This window comes from Rhipicephalus sanguineus, chromosome 11, assembly GCF_013339695.2.
Source record: "Rhipicephalus sanguineus isolate Rsan-2018 chromosome 11, BIME_Rsan_1.4, whole genome shotgun sequence".
Taxonomy (NCBI): Eukaryota; Metazoa; Arthropoda; class Arachnida; order Ixodida; family Ixodidae; genus Rhipicephalus; species Rhipicephalus sanguineus.
Genome location: NC_051186.1, coordinates 7,184,635 through 7,197,275, shown reverse-complemented (window position 1 = coordinate 7,197,275; position 12,641 = coordinate 7,184,635). Strand labels below are relative to the sequence as shown.

Below are 12,641 nucleotides of genomic sequence, written 5' to 3'. Positions count from 1 at the left end.
TAAGCGCAAAAGCGGGCATGCCACGTGATATTTTTTTGTAAATTTCGCGGGCTTCTGTAGTAAGTAGAAAAGCACAAATAGTTAATAGATAAAATCTTAGAAGTTGTCTACAGACCGATCTACAAGTTTCACAATGGAATCTTTCACCAATCTTCATGCTTCAAAAGTGAGTTAGAAAAAACATGCATAGTTACGCAACTAAGCATAACACAAAATATAGTGTGACTTAGTATATATTATAGTCAGGAACATGTATTTTGTCGCGTAATGATAGAGGGCCTCTGCATGCGTTGAAACCCTGGCTAGAGTTAGCTGCATATTTAAGTAAATGCTATCTCTAAATGTGTCATGGCAAAAAGTATTGTCCCTGACTATTCGCAATATCTTGCTTAGCATACAATATAATTGTCAAGCAGAGCTCACGATAACTGTAAGAATAGACATGAGTGACATTACCGAGAATACACTACATATACACGTGACAATCGATCGTGTAAGACTGTGCGCACTGAGCAAAAACAGTTAGCTTCGTTGCCAACGATGCACAATAATCTATACCAAATCTAGCAGTAAGATTTCAATGGGAACATTAATTAAACGTGTATTGTTTCTTCCAAATCATCTGCTTTTTGTAATATTTGTGAACCAAGACATTCCGTGAGCAACCAGAATAAAACATTCGGAACGCGCGTGCCGAATACTGGTGGGTGTGTTCAGACAAGAACATGGGTGCATGTCGGCGGAACCCCTTTAATTGCGCTGAAAAAAAATATATTTTGCTGTCCGAGTCCCCAGGGCCACGAACCCCTTCTTAGTTTTGCGAAAAAAGAATAGTCTTAGTCAAAGAAATTCGCAAGTCTCCACTCAGCAGAAGCGCTTTTTGCGAATTTGGCGAGGTCCTACAAGTTGACTGTTGTAGGTGTTAGTCTCAAAATGTTGTTGGCCTACTACGAGCAACGCTTGTTCATAATTGTTATTTTTTAATTTTGTTGCACATACTTTTAAAAACATTCGGCACATCCCACGTGTTGCCGGAATCGGTTTCATGCGAAGAAGTCAGCGAGAACATCTATGCTGTACTTTATGGCTTTGAGCCAAGCGTTACGAAGTGCATCGAGGTGTTTTTGTTAGTGTAGCAGCCATGGGCACATCGTGGGCTTACCAGGCAGGTCGACAACACTGGCGTTTAAAGAGTAACTTATGGTCCTACGTAACGTCAGCCCTCACGTTAGAGTACACACGTCAGTATTATCGAAACTAAGTGCACTTTATGGCGCAATCATGTGAATATCACACGTAACTTTCGTTAATGTATTCCACTGGGATTGAGCAATGCTTCAATTTAGCTTGCTGAGTCATAGGAATACAAATGAAATGTTTATTAGACTGCTATAAAAGCGAAGCCAACACTGGAACCACAAAGTTCATCTGATATGACGCCTGTATCGTAAGAGTACATATATAGTGTTTATTGCTTTCATGTAAAATTACATAGCCAACACCACAACCACAACTGAATTTGCGCCGACATGAAGCTTGCATAGGGTCTTTTTCCAAAGCAGTTTCTTGACCTGGCGTGGCTCTGTGGTAGAATACCTGACTGCCACGCAGAATGATTGGGTGCGATTCCTGCTGGGATTCTGATTTCATTCTTTCTTTGCATTCGTCGGGTCAACGCCGCTAATGTAGCTTTTTCTTAACGCTCTCACATTTAAATTACCAATGTCTGCTGTCGCCGTTCCTGGGTAGATATAAACTGTCAATCACATGTGGCGCATACCCGTATACCACAGCCCGCAGCATACGGGTATGGGCCACACGTGTCTGGACGAAAGGGTTTGACGACGTACTACATGACAGGGTCTTCACGTTATTCATTTCATGACCACATACTCGCCATTATACTCGCCAAACACTCTTACCCTCCCATGCCAATTTTGGTCTACACGAAGTTAAGGAGGCGATCATGAAAGCACCCAGATGTAGGCGGCTAGATAGATAGATAGATAGATAGATAGATAGATAGATAGATAGATAGATAGATAGATAGATAGATAGATAGATAGATAGATAGATAGATAGATAGATAGATAGATAGATAGATAGATAGATAGATAGATAGATAGATAGATAGATAGATAGAAACGCCCAAAGGGCGAAAGGTTCGCTAAGAAATGCTTCACATTTAAAATCGCAAATACGGCACATTGCTCAATAACGCTGTAGTTTCAGATTTTTTTTGCTTCGCGTCTATTATACTCAGAATACTGAGAAACCCACTGGAGTGTGCATCTACACAAACTTTTCCCCATAATTGCGTTCGCCAGGAACAATACTTACGACGAGTACCAACATGCATATGCACAAATTTGCACATTATAGCAACTCCTCGTCTTTTGCCCATCAATTTGATGTTTCGTGAACACGAGAGAACAGATGTAAAACATGCTCGCTCATTTAAATAGTTGCACGAGAGCGTCAATTTGGACACTTTGATGGCTTGGTAACTCCGACCTCACAAAAATAATGCAACATATTTTTGCAGATTAAGTTAGAGCACACAGTGGGCTTTATTACTGTGGAGTTTAAAGAAAATCAAAGGTGTTCTTTTTTTAATTGCATTTCAACTTATTGGATCTTTAAGGACATGACTTCACTTCTGCATTTTTGGTTTGTGTTTGACATCATCCTGAGCAATCGTATTTAACACAATTGTTCAACTAATGCATGGCACACAATTGTTAAACTAAATATTACTCACTCGGACTCACTGAAACTCATATTCACGGCTAAATCTGAGTCTGAGTGAGTCGACTCATGAGTGAGTTTGCCGACCTACTGTCCGCGGACATGCGCCGATGTTCTTTCCTGAACACACCCTGGTACATACCGAATCTGACGAACATATTGATATGAAAGATCATTACGTAGACATAAAATTTACCTTCGAGTACCATAATAACTTTAGATGGTCACTCCATATGTATGACATATTGGAAATCCGGAAATAATATACTACAGCTGAACAAGGACATGTAAGACTCAAGGACATTGCTTGGAAAAAGAAGACGAAATACTGTGTTTCCATTTTTTTATATAGCAGAGAAGCACAAATCATATATAAGGCACGCTCAGCAAAGTATTTAAAGGTTCCCAGAAGGTTCATTCTTCTATCACTTGAATGGTGGATTTCCTTTTTACAGACCGCGTTGCGTGCTACTTACGGGTGACAGAGTCAGCAGTAAACAATCCTCTATCGCACTGCAACTTCATTTTGACAGCGTTGTGCGGGAATCCTGCCTACAATGCATACAAATATGAGGAAATGACATGCAGGGACTATGACGTATATATAAGAAAAATAAAATGAGCATCGGAAACCTACTGTGCGACTCAATGCGTTCATTTCGCTTCAATGCTCTTTCCAATAACATTTCCCTTAATTAACCTTGTATGCTCTTTTTTACGTGCGTGTGTCCGCAAATCTCATTCCCAATCGTTGAAGGCGCTGACAAAACCATATATTCGGACATTCACCATGTTTTAATTAGTGTTGTCCACTAGTATTTGAATGTCAACTATCAAATACCACATTTAGGCCTACGCACACTTTGCCGTTAACACACGTTTGCTAAGCATGCTAATACATACTTTGGTGCATGCGCCATTCAAGCGTCTATACGCAGCGTAAGTTAAATCTCGGAGTAACAAACCTCAATACAGCGAAGTATTCCCTTTTCCAAACTCCGTATCCATAGAAAACGAGCGATTGTTAACCTCGATTTAACGAATCGTCCTTATGCATGATTTCAATACAACAAAGTTTAACAGCTGTCGCAGAGGAAGATCGTACCGATAAATTGACGCTCTTGTTGAGGCCAGTGGTTGAACGGTGTAGCTGCGCGAGTGCCAGAACATATCGGAAATCGCACGCCGCGCGACGTGTTTTTGTAAGTGTAGTAGTTGTGCGCACATCGCGGACTCAAGTCTGTCCTGCGAAATCTTCAAAAAGAAAACTTGAATATGTGACAAATACTAAACGTAAAAAGCTAATATTTGGCGATTGTACCAATGAGTTAGATGAACACTTACATATAGATTCCCCGCCGTGGTGGTCTAGTGGTTATGGCGCTTGACTGCTGACCCGAAGGTCGCGGGATCGAATCCCGGCCGCGGCGGCTGCATTTTCGATGGAGGCGAAAATGTTTGAGGCCCGTGTACTTAGATTTAGGTGCACGTTAAAGAACACCAGGTGGTCGAAATTTCCGGAGCCCTCCACTACGGCGTCTCTCATAATCATATGGTGGTTTTGGGACGTTAAACCCCAGATATTATTATTAATTACTTACATATAGATTATCAGAATCTACTTTCGTGGTGTAGTTTTGAATAGTATATCAACTATACCAGGCGTGTAACCGGAACCACATCTTCCACAACTGAGAATATATTACCATAGGAATGGCAAATGAGCATGCCAGAGGTGTGACAGATGACGTCAGCGACCATTTTCTCACGTCATTTATCACCCACGCAAATGATGCCTGTGCGTGGGTGTCATCAGTACGCACTTCCTTCGCGTTTCGATTATCATGCTACAAAATATGCCGTCGATGAAGCCGTTTCTTTCTGTAGTACTCAATAATAATGTATTTGTGCCATATGGAAATGCATTACGGAGTTGCTGTGAGTCAACACCAAGTAAAACGTGCGCCGTGTTGGCACGCTTTTGTGTCAACACCTATACGACAGCGGATTACTTCTCCGATATCATAAACGAAATGAAACTCAAAGACCATTCGCTGCGTACAATGAAACGAGGCTGCCTCGATGTGCGCACCCTCCTCACGTGCGCAGCAAGGCACCCTAGATGAAACAAAATCCCGGTGATGTCTAATGAAGGGAAGTATGCAAGATATCCAAGAATTTTGCTTATGCGAAAGTGAAACAAGCAACATTTTTATTTATTTATTTATTTATTTATTTATTTATTTATTTATTTATTTATTTATTTATTTATTTATTTATTTATTTAAATACTCTCAATGCCATTTGCGGCTTTACAGAGAGGAGTGGTGTTACAAGTTAGAGATGGCAGTCTTGAATGATGCGTGATCAGGGTTGCTGGCGATGGAGGCAGGGAGGTGGTTCCATCGGATGAAGTCTTCTGCACGTAGGAGTGGAAGCACATATTGGTATGGCAGAATGGCACATGAACCTTGAAGTTATCGTCGATGCGAGATAAAACGTAAGAAGGTGGCGAGAACAATGTGCGCTTTATTTCAGGATTCATGAAAACTTTTTGTGGAAGAGGCATAGACGGGCCTCCTTCCTCCTGTTAGAAAGTGTACGGAGGTCTAGAGAAGTTTTTTATTGATCAGATACTAGCAGTACGGGAGCAATTAGCGACAATGAAACGAGATGAGCGATTTTGGATGGCTTCTAGTGCATTAACAAGTATACAAGAATAAGGATCCCAGATTGATTAAGCGTACTCGAACTTAGATCTGACTAGTGTTTTGTAAAGAAGAAGCTTTAATGAAACAGGCGCTAATGAAAGGTTACGGCGCAACAAGCCGAGAAACATCGTACAAAACTAACGCGCTAAGCAGATGTCAAATCAAGAAATGTCTGGCGCATGGTTAATTGAGTCTTTAGACAATCGTTAAAAGGCCCCTAAACCACCCAGAGGTCGCAATTTAGTTGCGGTGGGGAAGTTGTGCACGAGTCTACAACGAACACGGATCTGTGAAAATTTTTCGAAACGGTGCCGTAATAGCGGAGTTAGACGCGTTTGATGATCGAAATGCGGCCAACGCGGCTACCGATCCTTTCGCTCTTTCCTTCGCTACTCTCCGCTCTTCGGCTGGTCTCCCCTCCCAAAGCCACTTTACCCTCCCCGCCAGCCGCCCCTTCCAATATCACATGGCATACCGTTGACACCGTCATCGCTGACGCACTCTTCGTAACAACATGCACTTCCGGTCGGTCGCCGCGACCGCGACTCCGTCAACTCCGTGCTTCTCGGCTAACCGCTGTGGTTGCCTTGACGGCCCGTGCTCCTACGAATCGTGCCGGTATGGACCCTGTGTTGCCCGCGCGCCTTCAAAGGATCGCCAACATGCTAAAGAACCGGAGCCAAACTCCTCCAGCAGGCGTGGGTCGTAATGGCAGTCGTCGGCAGTGAAGTGGCGCCCGCAAACACGTACAACGCTGCTGCGCTTTGATTGTGCCGTAACTCCGATGAGCTCAAGCCAGGCATTTCGCAAGGTGACATTAGGAAGTAACGAGTCGCGTCTTTTCGTTTTTCCAGTCGGCGCTTTTGCAGCCAAGCACCGCACACCGATGCGTGAAAGCCATCGCAAAATACTGGCTGTGTTCTAATTCTGGACAGCATCGTAGACAGTTTACGTGGGCGTCTACGCAGCGGACGTGAGATAGCTTCGAACCGATTATTGGAACGCGTCACGGGCACGCGCAGTAACAGACGCCACCTCACGTCGGAAAATGAAGGCTAAGGGAAGAAAGAAATACTGGAAATAAAATGTACCGTTTTATGTGGTAAACTGCCCAAATAAAACCACCTAAAGAACTGTTGAAGTTGCGAAGAGTTCTTTCTGTAATTACTATTGTGATTTTCATGAGACACAAGAAACAAACGATTCTTGGGCAGTGTGTTGCGGATGAAAAATGTACCCCGTCAGACCACCCTTATGAAAATGAGTCTTGAGTGTCTAATGTCGACTAAGTGCGCTCCTAATGAGTCACGACACAGACATTAGACATGCAAAGCCTAATGTCGTTTAACATGAAGTGTACATCAGAGAGTCAAATGACCATGTGCGCTTTAATTTCTTGTGACTGAAGTGTTCAGACTTTCAGTTGCCGTTCCTAATGTCAAAACGAGCATCACAACAAAGAAGTTAAATAGCCTTAATCGCCACCGTAAAATCAGTTTATCACAATAGACAAGTTCGTCTTTCAGAGACTACACGCAATAAACAATTTGTGTTGCAATGTACACAAATATCGTGTTTCAGTAGAATGCGTGAATATTTTACATATATCGCCCATGCACCGGCGATCGAAGAATTGCTGACGACCGCAGCAAGGTTCATTATATTACCTGCCGTATATATAGAAGTAAGCATTTCCTTATTTTTAACAGGCATGAGTCGATCACATATGCAAATATGAACAGATATGATCAAGTGACACTGCGAACACTCGCTCAGGGGCCCGTGTTGCCCATTTGTCCAGTAGAAATTAACGGAGGAGAGTGGGAATTACCCGCACGGCGTCGCGAAGGATTTTGTGGGGCGGAGAAGAATTGGAACTGTGGACAATGGGTGACGTACAGAAAAAAAAGTTCGTTATTGTTGTGATAAAAATTAGGGACTGTTCTTATGCATGGTGCACTTACATATATGTCCGAAACAGAATGTTGTTGGTTGCAAAGATACGCGGACAAGCGTTTTTCCCAACCTCAAACTACTGTCTCTATCTCTCCTCGCTGTTGCAACGCTGGTCAGAAGCAGCCGACAAGCAAAGTTCGATTTGGCCCAACGTCGCGTACATCCTTCTCCCGCCCCGCCCCCCTCGTAATGTCGTCTCCACGCGATTCTCTTCCGTTCTCCACGGCGTCAACTCCTCTCTCCCTTCACTCCTTCCTTGTCCCATTCACCTCCTCTGTGTACGACGTTGGGTGTCGCCTATCACATCCTACCCATTTCCTCCTCCCATCAAAATCCCTACCTCTTTCTATCCACGGGAGAGGGCAGTAACATGAAACAAAAAAGCGTTTCTTTCGAGTAAGGACTCAGAGATGACCGTCGTCTGGTATGCGAGTTTGAAAACTGCCCATTTCTAACTTCTTTCATTTCCCCAAAACAAAATGTATAGTTGTATAACAAAATCGAACAGCCATAACACATTCCCAACATGCACACACGGGTGTAAAAAAAGCCATAAATACACTTTTTTTCATGTGCAGTGACACGACACTACTGCCACTTATGGAGTTATCTTAGTGTAAGCAAGCAGTTGCGGACAACTTTTCTTGGCAATGAAGGGAAGGCTAGAGAGCCGAACTACGCGTGTGCTAACGTTGAAGATTATAGTCCAACAATTGCGTTGTGTTTTCTGCGTGAAAATAAAGACAACAACATTGCTTTATTTTCTACGGAGCGCTGTTTGAAGAGAGGGTCAGCGCGCACCAAGGAGATATTTATATTTGTTTTGATTTATGCAGCGTCATTTCGCGTTTTTGCACTTGTGAAAACGTCGCACCTTTTACGTGCACCTCACAGTCAAAATAGCGCCTTCGTGTTCAAGTGAGCGCTTGTCACCCTCCAGCTTTCCCGACGACTCGCCGAGGGAGCTTCTATTTCACTAGCAAATGGCTGTATAAGCCTTCGACGGCCGCTCGAATAATGAAATGGCCGTCACAGGAGGTACGGAAGGTTCAAAAACCAAAACTAAATTCAAAACGCGCGCCGAACCGGACTATTTCGCGGAGCAGTACATGTGCAGTAGCTCCGCCCCCGTAGCCTTCCCTTCATTGCCAAGAAAAATGGTCCTTGGGCCCTAGGGGCGCTTTAGTTGTTTGACGGTTGCGCGGCGCGAGCGGTTTGTGTGTTGTGTGCCATGCTGTGTTCTACAATGATCGTTACCACGTTTATCGATTATGCACGTTGGTTACGTGATTCAATATCAAGTGTACCTTCCAAGACGATCTAGGTCCTAGTCTCGTGACTGACGGCGAGTGCGGAGGTACAGCAGCCTTTTGACAAGACTGTCGCCGAGTGTACGGTACATAGTGGACTGTAAAGCTGAAGAGTGCACAGTGGATGCCTGATTTTGGTAAGTTCTAGAATATTTCTGAATTACACAGCTAGGTTACTTCATTACATCACGTCTGTTACGCAGGAACCGAGTGTGATCGTCTGGGCGGTGTGTTCACTCTGCGGGGATGATGGCGAGAGGAAGGATGATAGACAGGTATGTTTTACGCTATGCTCAATGCTTTCTGTGCACTTTATACGGTTGTATGAAGCATTCACCATGTGCGTTCACTACCTACAACTGCAACGGGTGGATGAAGGCGCGTTGCTTTGCGCGATACTCCGCTCGCTTCTGTAACGCAAGCGCTTCCTGTCATGGCGCTCTTCTTCCTTGGCTGTTTTTCGATTCCAAGAAGGCTGTTGCTAGGGTTACGTCCAGACGTAACTGTAGTCACCGCTATCGTTACGTCCAGACTAAAGTCCCTAGATTTTTCCCTGTTGAAGAGCAGGGAAAATCTAGGGACTCTAGTCATGTGGCTTTCCACAAACGTGAGTACATTATTTTCCTGTTGCTCAGTGAAGGCCCTCTGCGCCCTTCGGGCGCGGCAACCTAATCGTGGCTTCGCCCTCGCTTCGCGAGTGCGGCCATTTCGCTAACGCTCAATGGCCGGTTGGCAGGGTCACGGTCACGCGCTACTGGCCGCTGTCGCGGCCACGCGCTGTTTAGCCCGCGCAGCCTGCCCCTTCGGGGCAGGCGGAGGCGTACGTAACCCAAGAGCCGCGTCGCGCTTCTCTGGCAACAGACTTCAGCAACACCTGAGACAAAAAAAAATAATAATAATTGCAGCAACAGCGAGGTTCGAACCAACGTCCTCGCAGTTCCGAGCACGACACGCTAGCCCCTGCGCCACCGAGGCCAAACGGTTCGGTAGGTCTAACGGGCTGTATTTGTATTGCCACGCTGGACGTAACTTTTAAGACTCGTTATTCTTACGTCCAGACGTAACTGCAACGGCTCGTACCATTACGTCTAGACGTAACGCTAGACACTCCCTTCCAAGAATGCCTGTCACTCGGCCCGCCCGCTTCCCGCTGCCGCTCCTCTACCCGGGAGCTGGGTGACCTTGGGGACGCCTGCGCGATGTATGTGTCGCAGGGAGCGCAACACTCGCGTTGCCCTTTTGGGCGCAGGGGACCGGAGGGGGGAGGTGAGGTAGGAGGAGAGGACTGAGAGCATGGCTCTTTCCCGGAGAGGGGACGGGGCCGCGACCGAGGAGAGAGAGAAAGTGGCCCGCTCTTGGCATTCCGCCGCTCAGAAGCGATCGTAAACCGAAGGAAGAATAATTTGCAAGATTTTTTGTAGCCCAGTTGTGATTCTATAAATAAACTTCTTAGCGTCGTCGAAAGTTATTGAAATCGACTACAGCTGTATACTGCACGAGATCATCGCCTGAAGCTACTTGTACGATGGCTTATCACTTCGGAAATAGAACTGCTTTAAACATAACGTTCATCGCCTAACCTTCTCATGATGCAGGTACAAATGAAGTAACTCTTCAGGAAACTCGGTAATAATTGGCATGTAGTACGCGGGGAGGAAGATATAAAAACAAGCTGCGGCTGCACATGCGCGCGCGGTGCTCTGCAGTGGCGTGTGTTTGTGGCTTTCTCCACGACTACTGCACCGCGCTTGTTTTTGTTAGAAGTTAGTTGCACTATGGTTAGGATTTTAATCTGACTGTGCAAGGTCGTTGCTACGAGAAACGAACTTGCGTTGGGTGAACCCACTTGAAGATAATACAAGTCAGTGAATTACGTTATACTCTGCTACTAACACCATGTGTACATTAATTTGAAGTAGCACGAGATGTTTATAATTATCAATTCCAGACAAATATGCCAGTTAGTTGCGTTTGGCGAGGTGCCTTTTGTTGCAATATTTGTGTTTGAGAAAAATGATGTGAAATATTTTTCCCGTCGTTATATTGTTTCCTGAAGCAAACTGGTTTATATTAACAGAAGTTGTTGTAATGGTTAAGCAGCACTGTTCCAAGAGCTCTTTATCCACTGTGCTGGGGTGGCAAAAGCACACCTCAATTATGTGCTTATCTAAAGTTCATGCTTCTTTTGTGAGCTTTTCTTAAGCCAGCATGAAACTGAAAAAGCGCTCTTATTTGCAGGTTGTGCGACTAAGATGTAGCATTCATTGTGAGAGTGCTACTTTAATTTTATGAAGTAATTATTAGGGGAAACAAATCTAAATTCTCATATGTAACTATGTGTGCAGAAGTTTACAGAAGGCTGACAGAAGTGGTTAACGGTTCTTTTTTTTATGGCTTGCAGCACTACAAATTCAAACCGATATTCCAGGCATTGATCGGCTTTAACACGACTAGAATTACTTTCCTAAACGGCTCAAATTCATCATATAATACAATATGCAAAGCTCGGCATTATGGAGTGTGCACATGGGCCACACATACTCTTATTTTATCAATTTATGCATTTTATATTGTGTAGCAGAGCTGATGTAATTTTCGTCATTTAAATGACCTATATGGTAATCTGCGTTCTCCAACCACATAGTGTTTACTAAGCACATAAGTTTCTGAAAGTTCGGCTTGCAATGGCACCATTACAGTTTTCTGCCATAGCCGTTGCTCGGGTTATACCTGTTCTTATAGCGCAATCTGAGTCCATCATTCAAGGCCCTTGCTGGTATATAAACATAGACTTGCCTGAATACATTGTATGTATTGTGTGTGAGCTGTAAGGTCTGTGTGGTGCGCCAACTCATGAATGTTTTCTGGTATCCTTTACATATGTACCCGGTGATCTCACCTGTTCGTGGAACTGAAGCAGACGACAGCTTGCAGAAGAAGATGGGAGCGTTCTACCTGTGAGCCTGGTCGAATTTATATTTTATGGTAGGCATTTGTGTCAATCTTTACAAAAAGCTTGGACATGTTGCGCCTGCTCATGAACCTATTGCACCTTTTTTGAGGGAATTCTAAGATCAAAGAAACAAGACCCTAGACGTAACTCGATTAATGTATTCTTGATGCTGGACTTGACCTTCTGTGTTGTTTTCTTGTTTTCTAACAGGATTAGCTGAAAGTTTCGATTGGAAATGCGATATAAGATGAAATTTTGACTAACTAACTTCACAAAAGTGTTTTTTTGTCAACTATCTGCACGGGGCCTTGGCAGTACATCTAAGTGTTCTAAGGTGCACGATGTGTTGGATAAAGTTTTCTTTGCAACTCTTATATATTTACTGCGATCTTTCGTGCAGGATACACATGCATGGATACACATACATGGATTCCCTACAAGGACCCTGCGCATCAAAAGCAATCTGTCATCAATGTTAAGTACACAGATTAAATGAAACGAAGATATGACAGGTGTACACCATATTTTTCTTTCATTTAACCTCTGCATGTTTCCCAGTCAATAAATGTTTTTATCCATTTTCTTTTGTTGAGAAATGTCTTTGTGCAGCACAAGTGTTGTGGAAGGTGCATACATGCACTTTTGTATGATGCTTGGCTGCATGTGTATCAAACAGCAAACACATTGTCAGGCACAACTAATATGTGATTCCGTACTATCATCCAGACATATCATAAATCTTATCATGCACTGTAATAGTTCTGTTTCAGGAATGTTATGAATGTCATCGGCCACGAAGCACAAGCTTGGCCGAGGGTCATTGCAAACAGGATGTTTCATACTCACAACAAAGTCACTCATAAGGACACATTAGAATGACGGTGGCCAATATGTTTTTGAATGACATTATGAGTACAATAAAACAATTCTGAAGAAATACATTCGAGAATGAAATGAGTGTTG

General features: G+C 43.8%; 1 protein-coding gene across 16 annotated transcripts in view; it reads left to right on the top strand.

The window, feature by feature from the left end:
• The window catches only part of LOC119375570 (uncharacterized), a 116,297-nt gene that overhangs the window by 48,921 nt on the left and 54,735 nt on the right, over positions 1-12,641 (top strand). For 4 of the 16 annotated variants that reach the window (XR_005180392.1, XR_007414369.1, XR_005180393.2 and 1 more), the window contains one exon: positions 3,204-3,377. The exons of 11 other annotated variants lie outside the window; for them this stretch is intronic. Coding sequence is in view for 1 of the 5 variants with exons in the window: in XM_049410860.1 (XP_049266817.1) it covers positions 6,314-6,384 (71 nt within the window). In the remaining 4 variants the exon portion in view is untranslated. Of the gene's footprint in view, positions 1-3,203; positions 3,378-6,313; positions 6,702-12,641 lie in introns of those variants that run through there. One more of the 16 variants, XM_049410860.1, reaches the window with a different exon arrangement.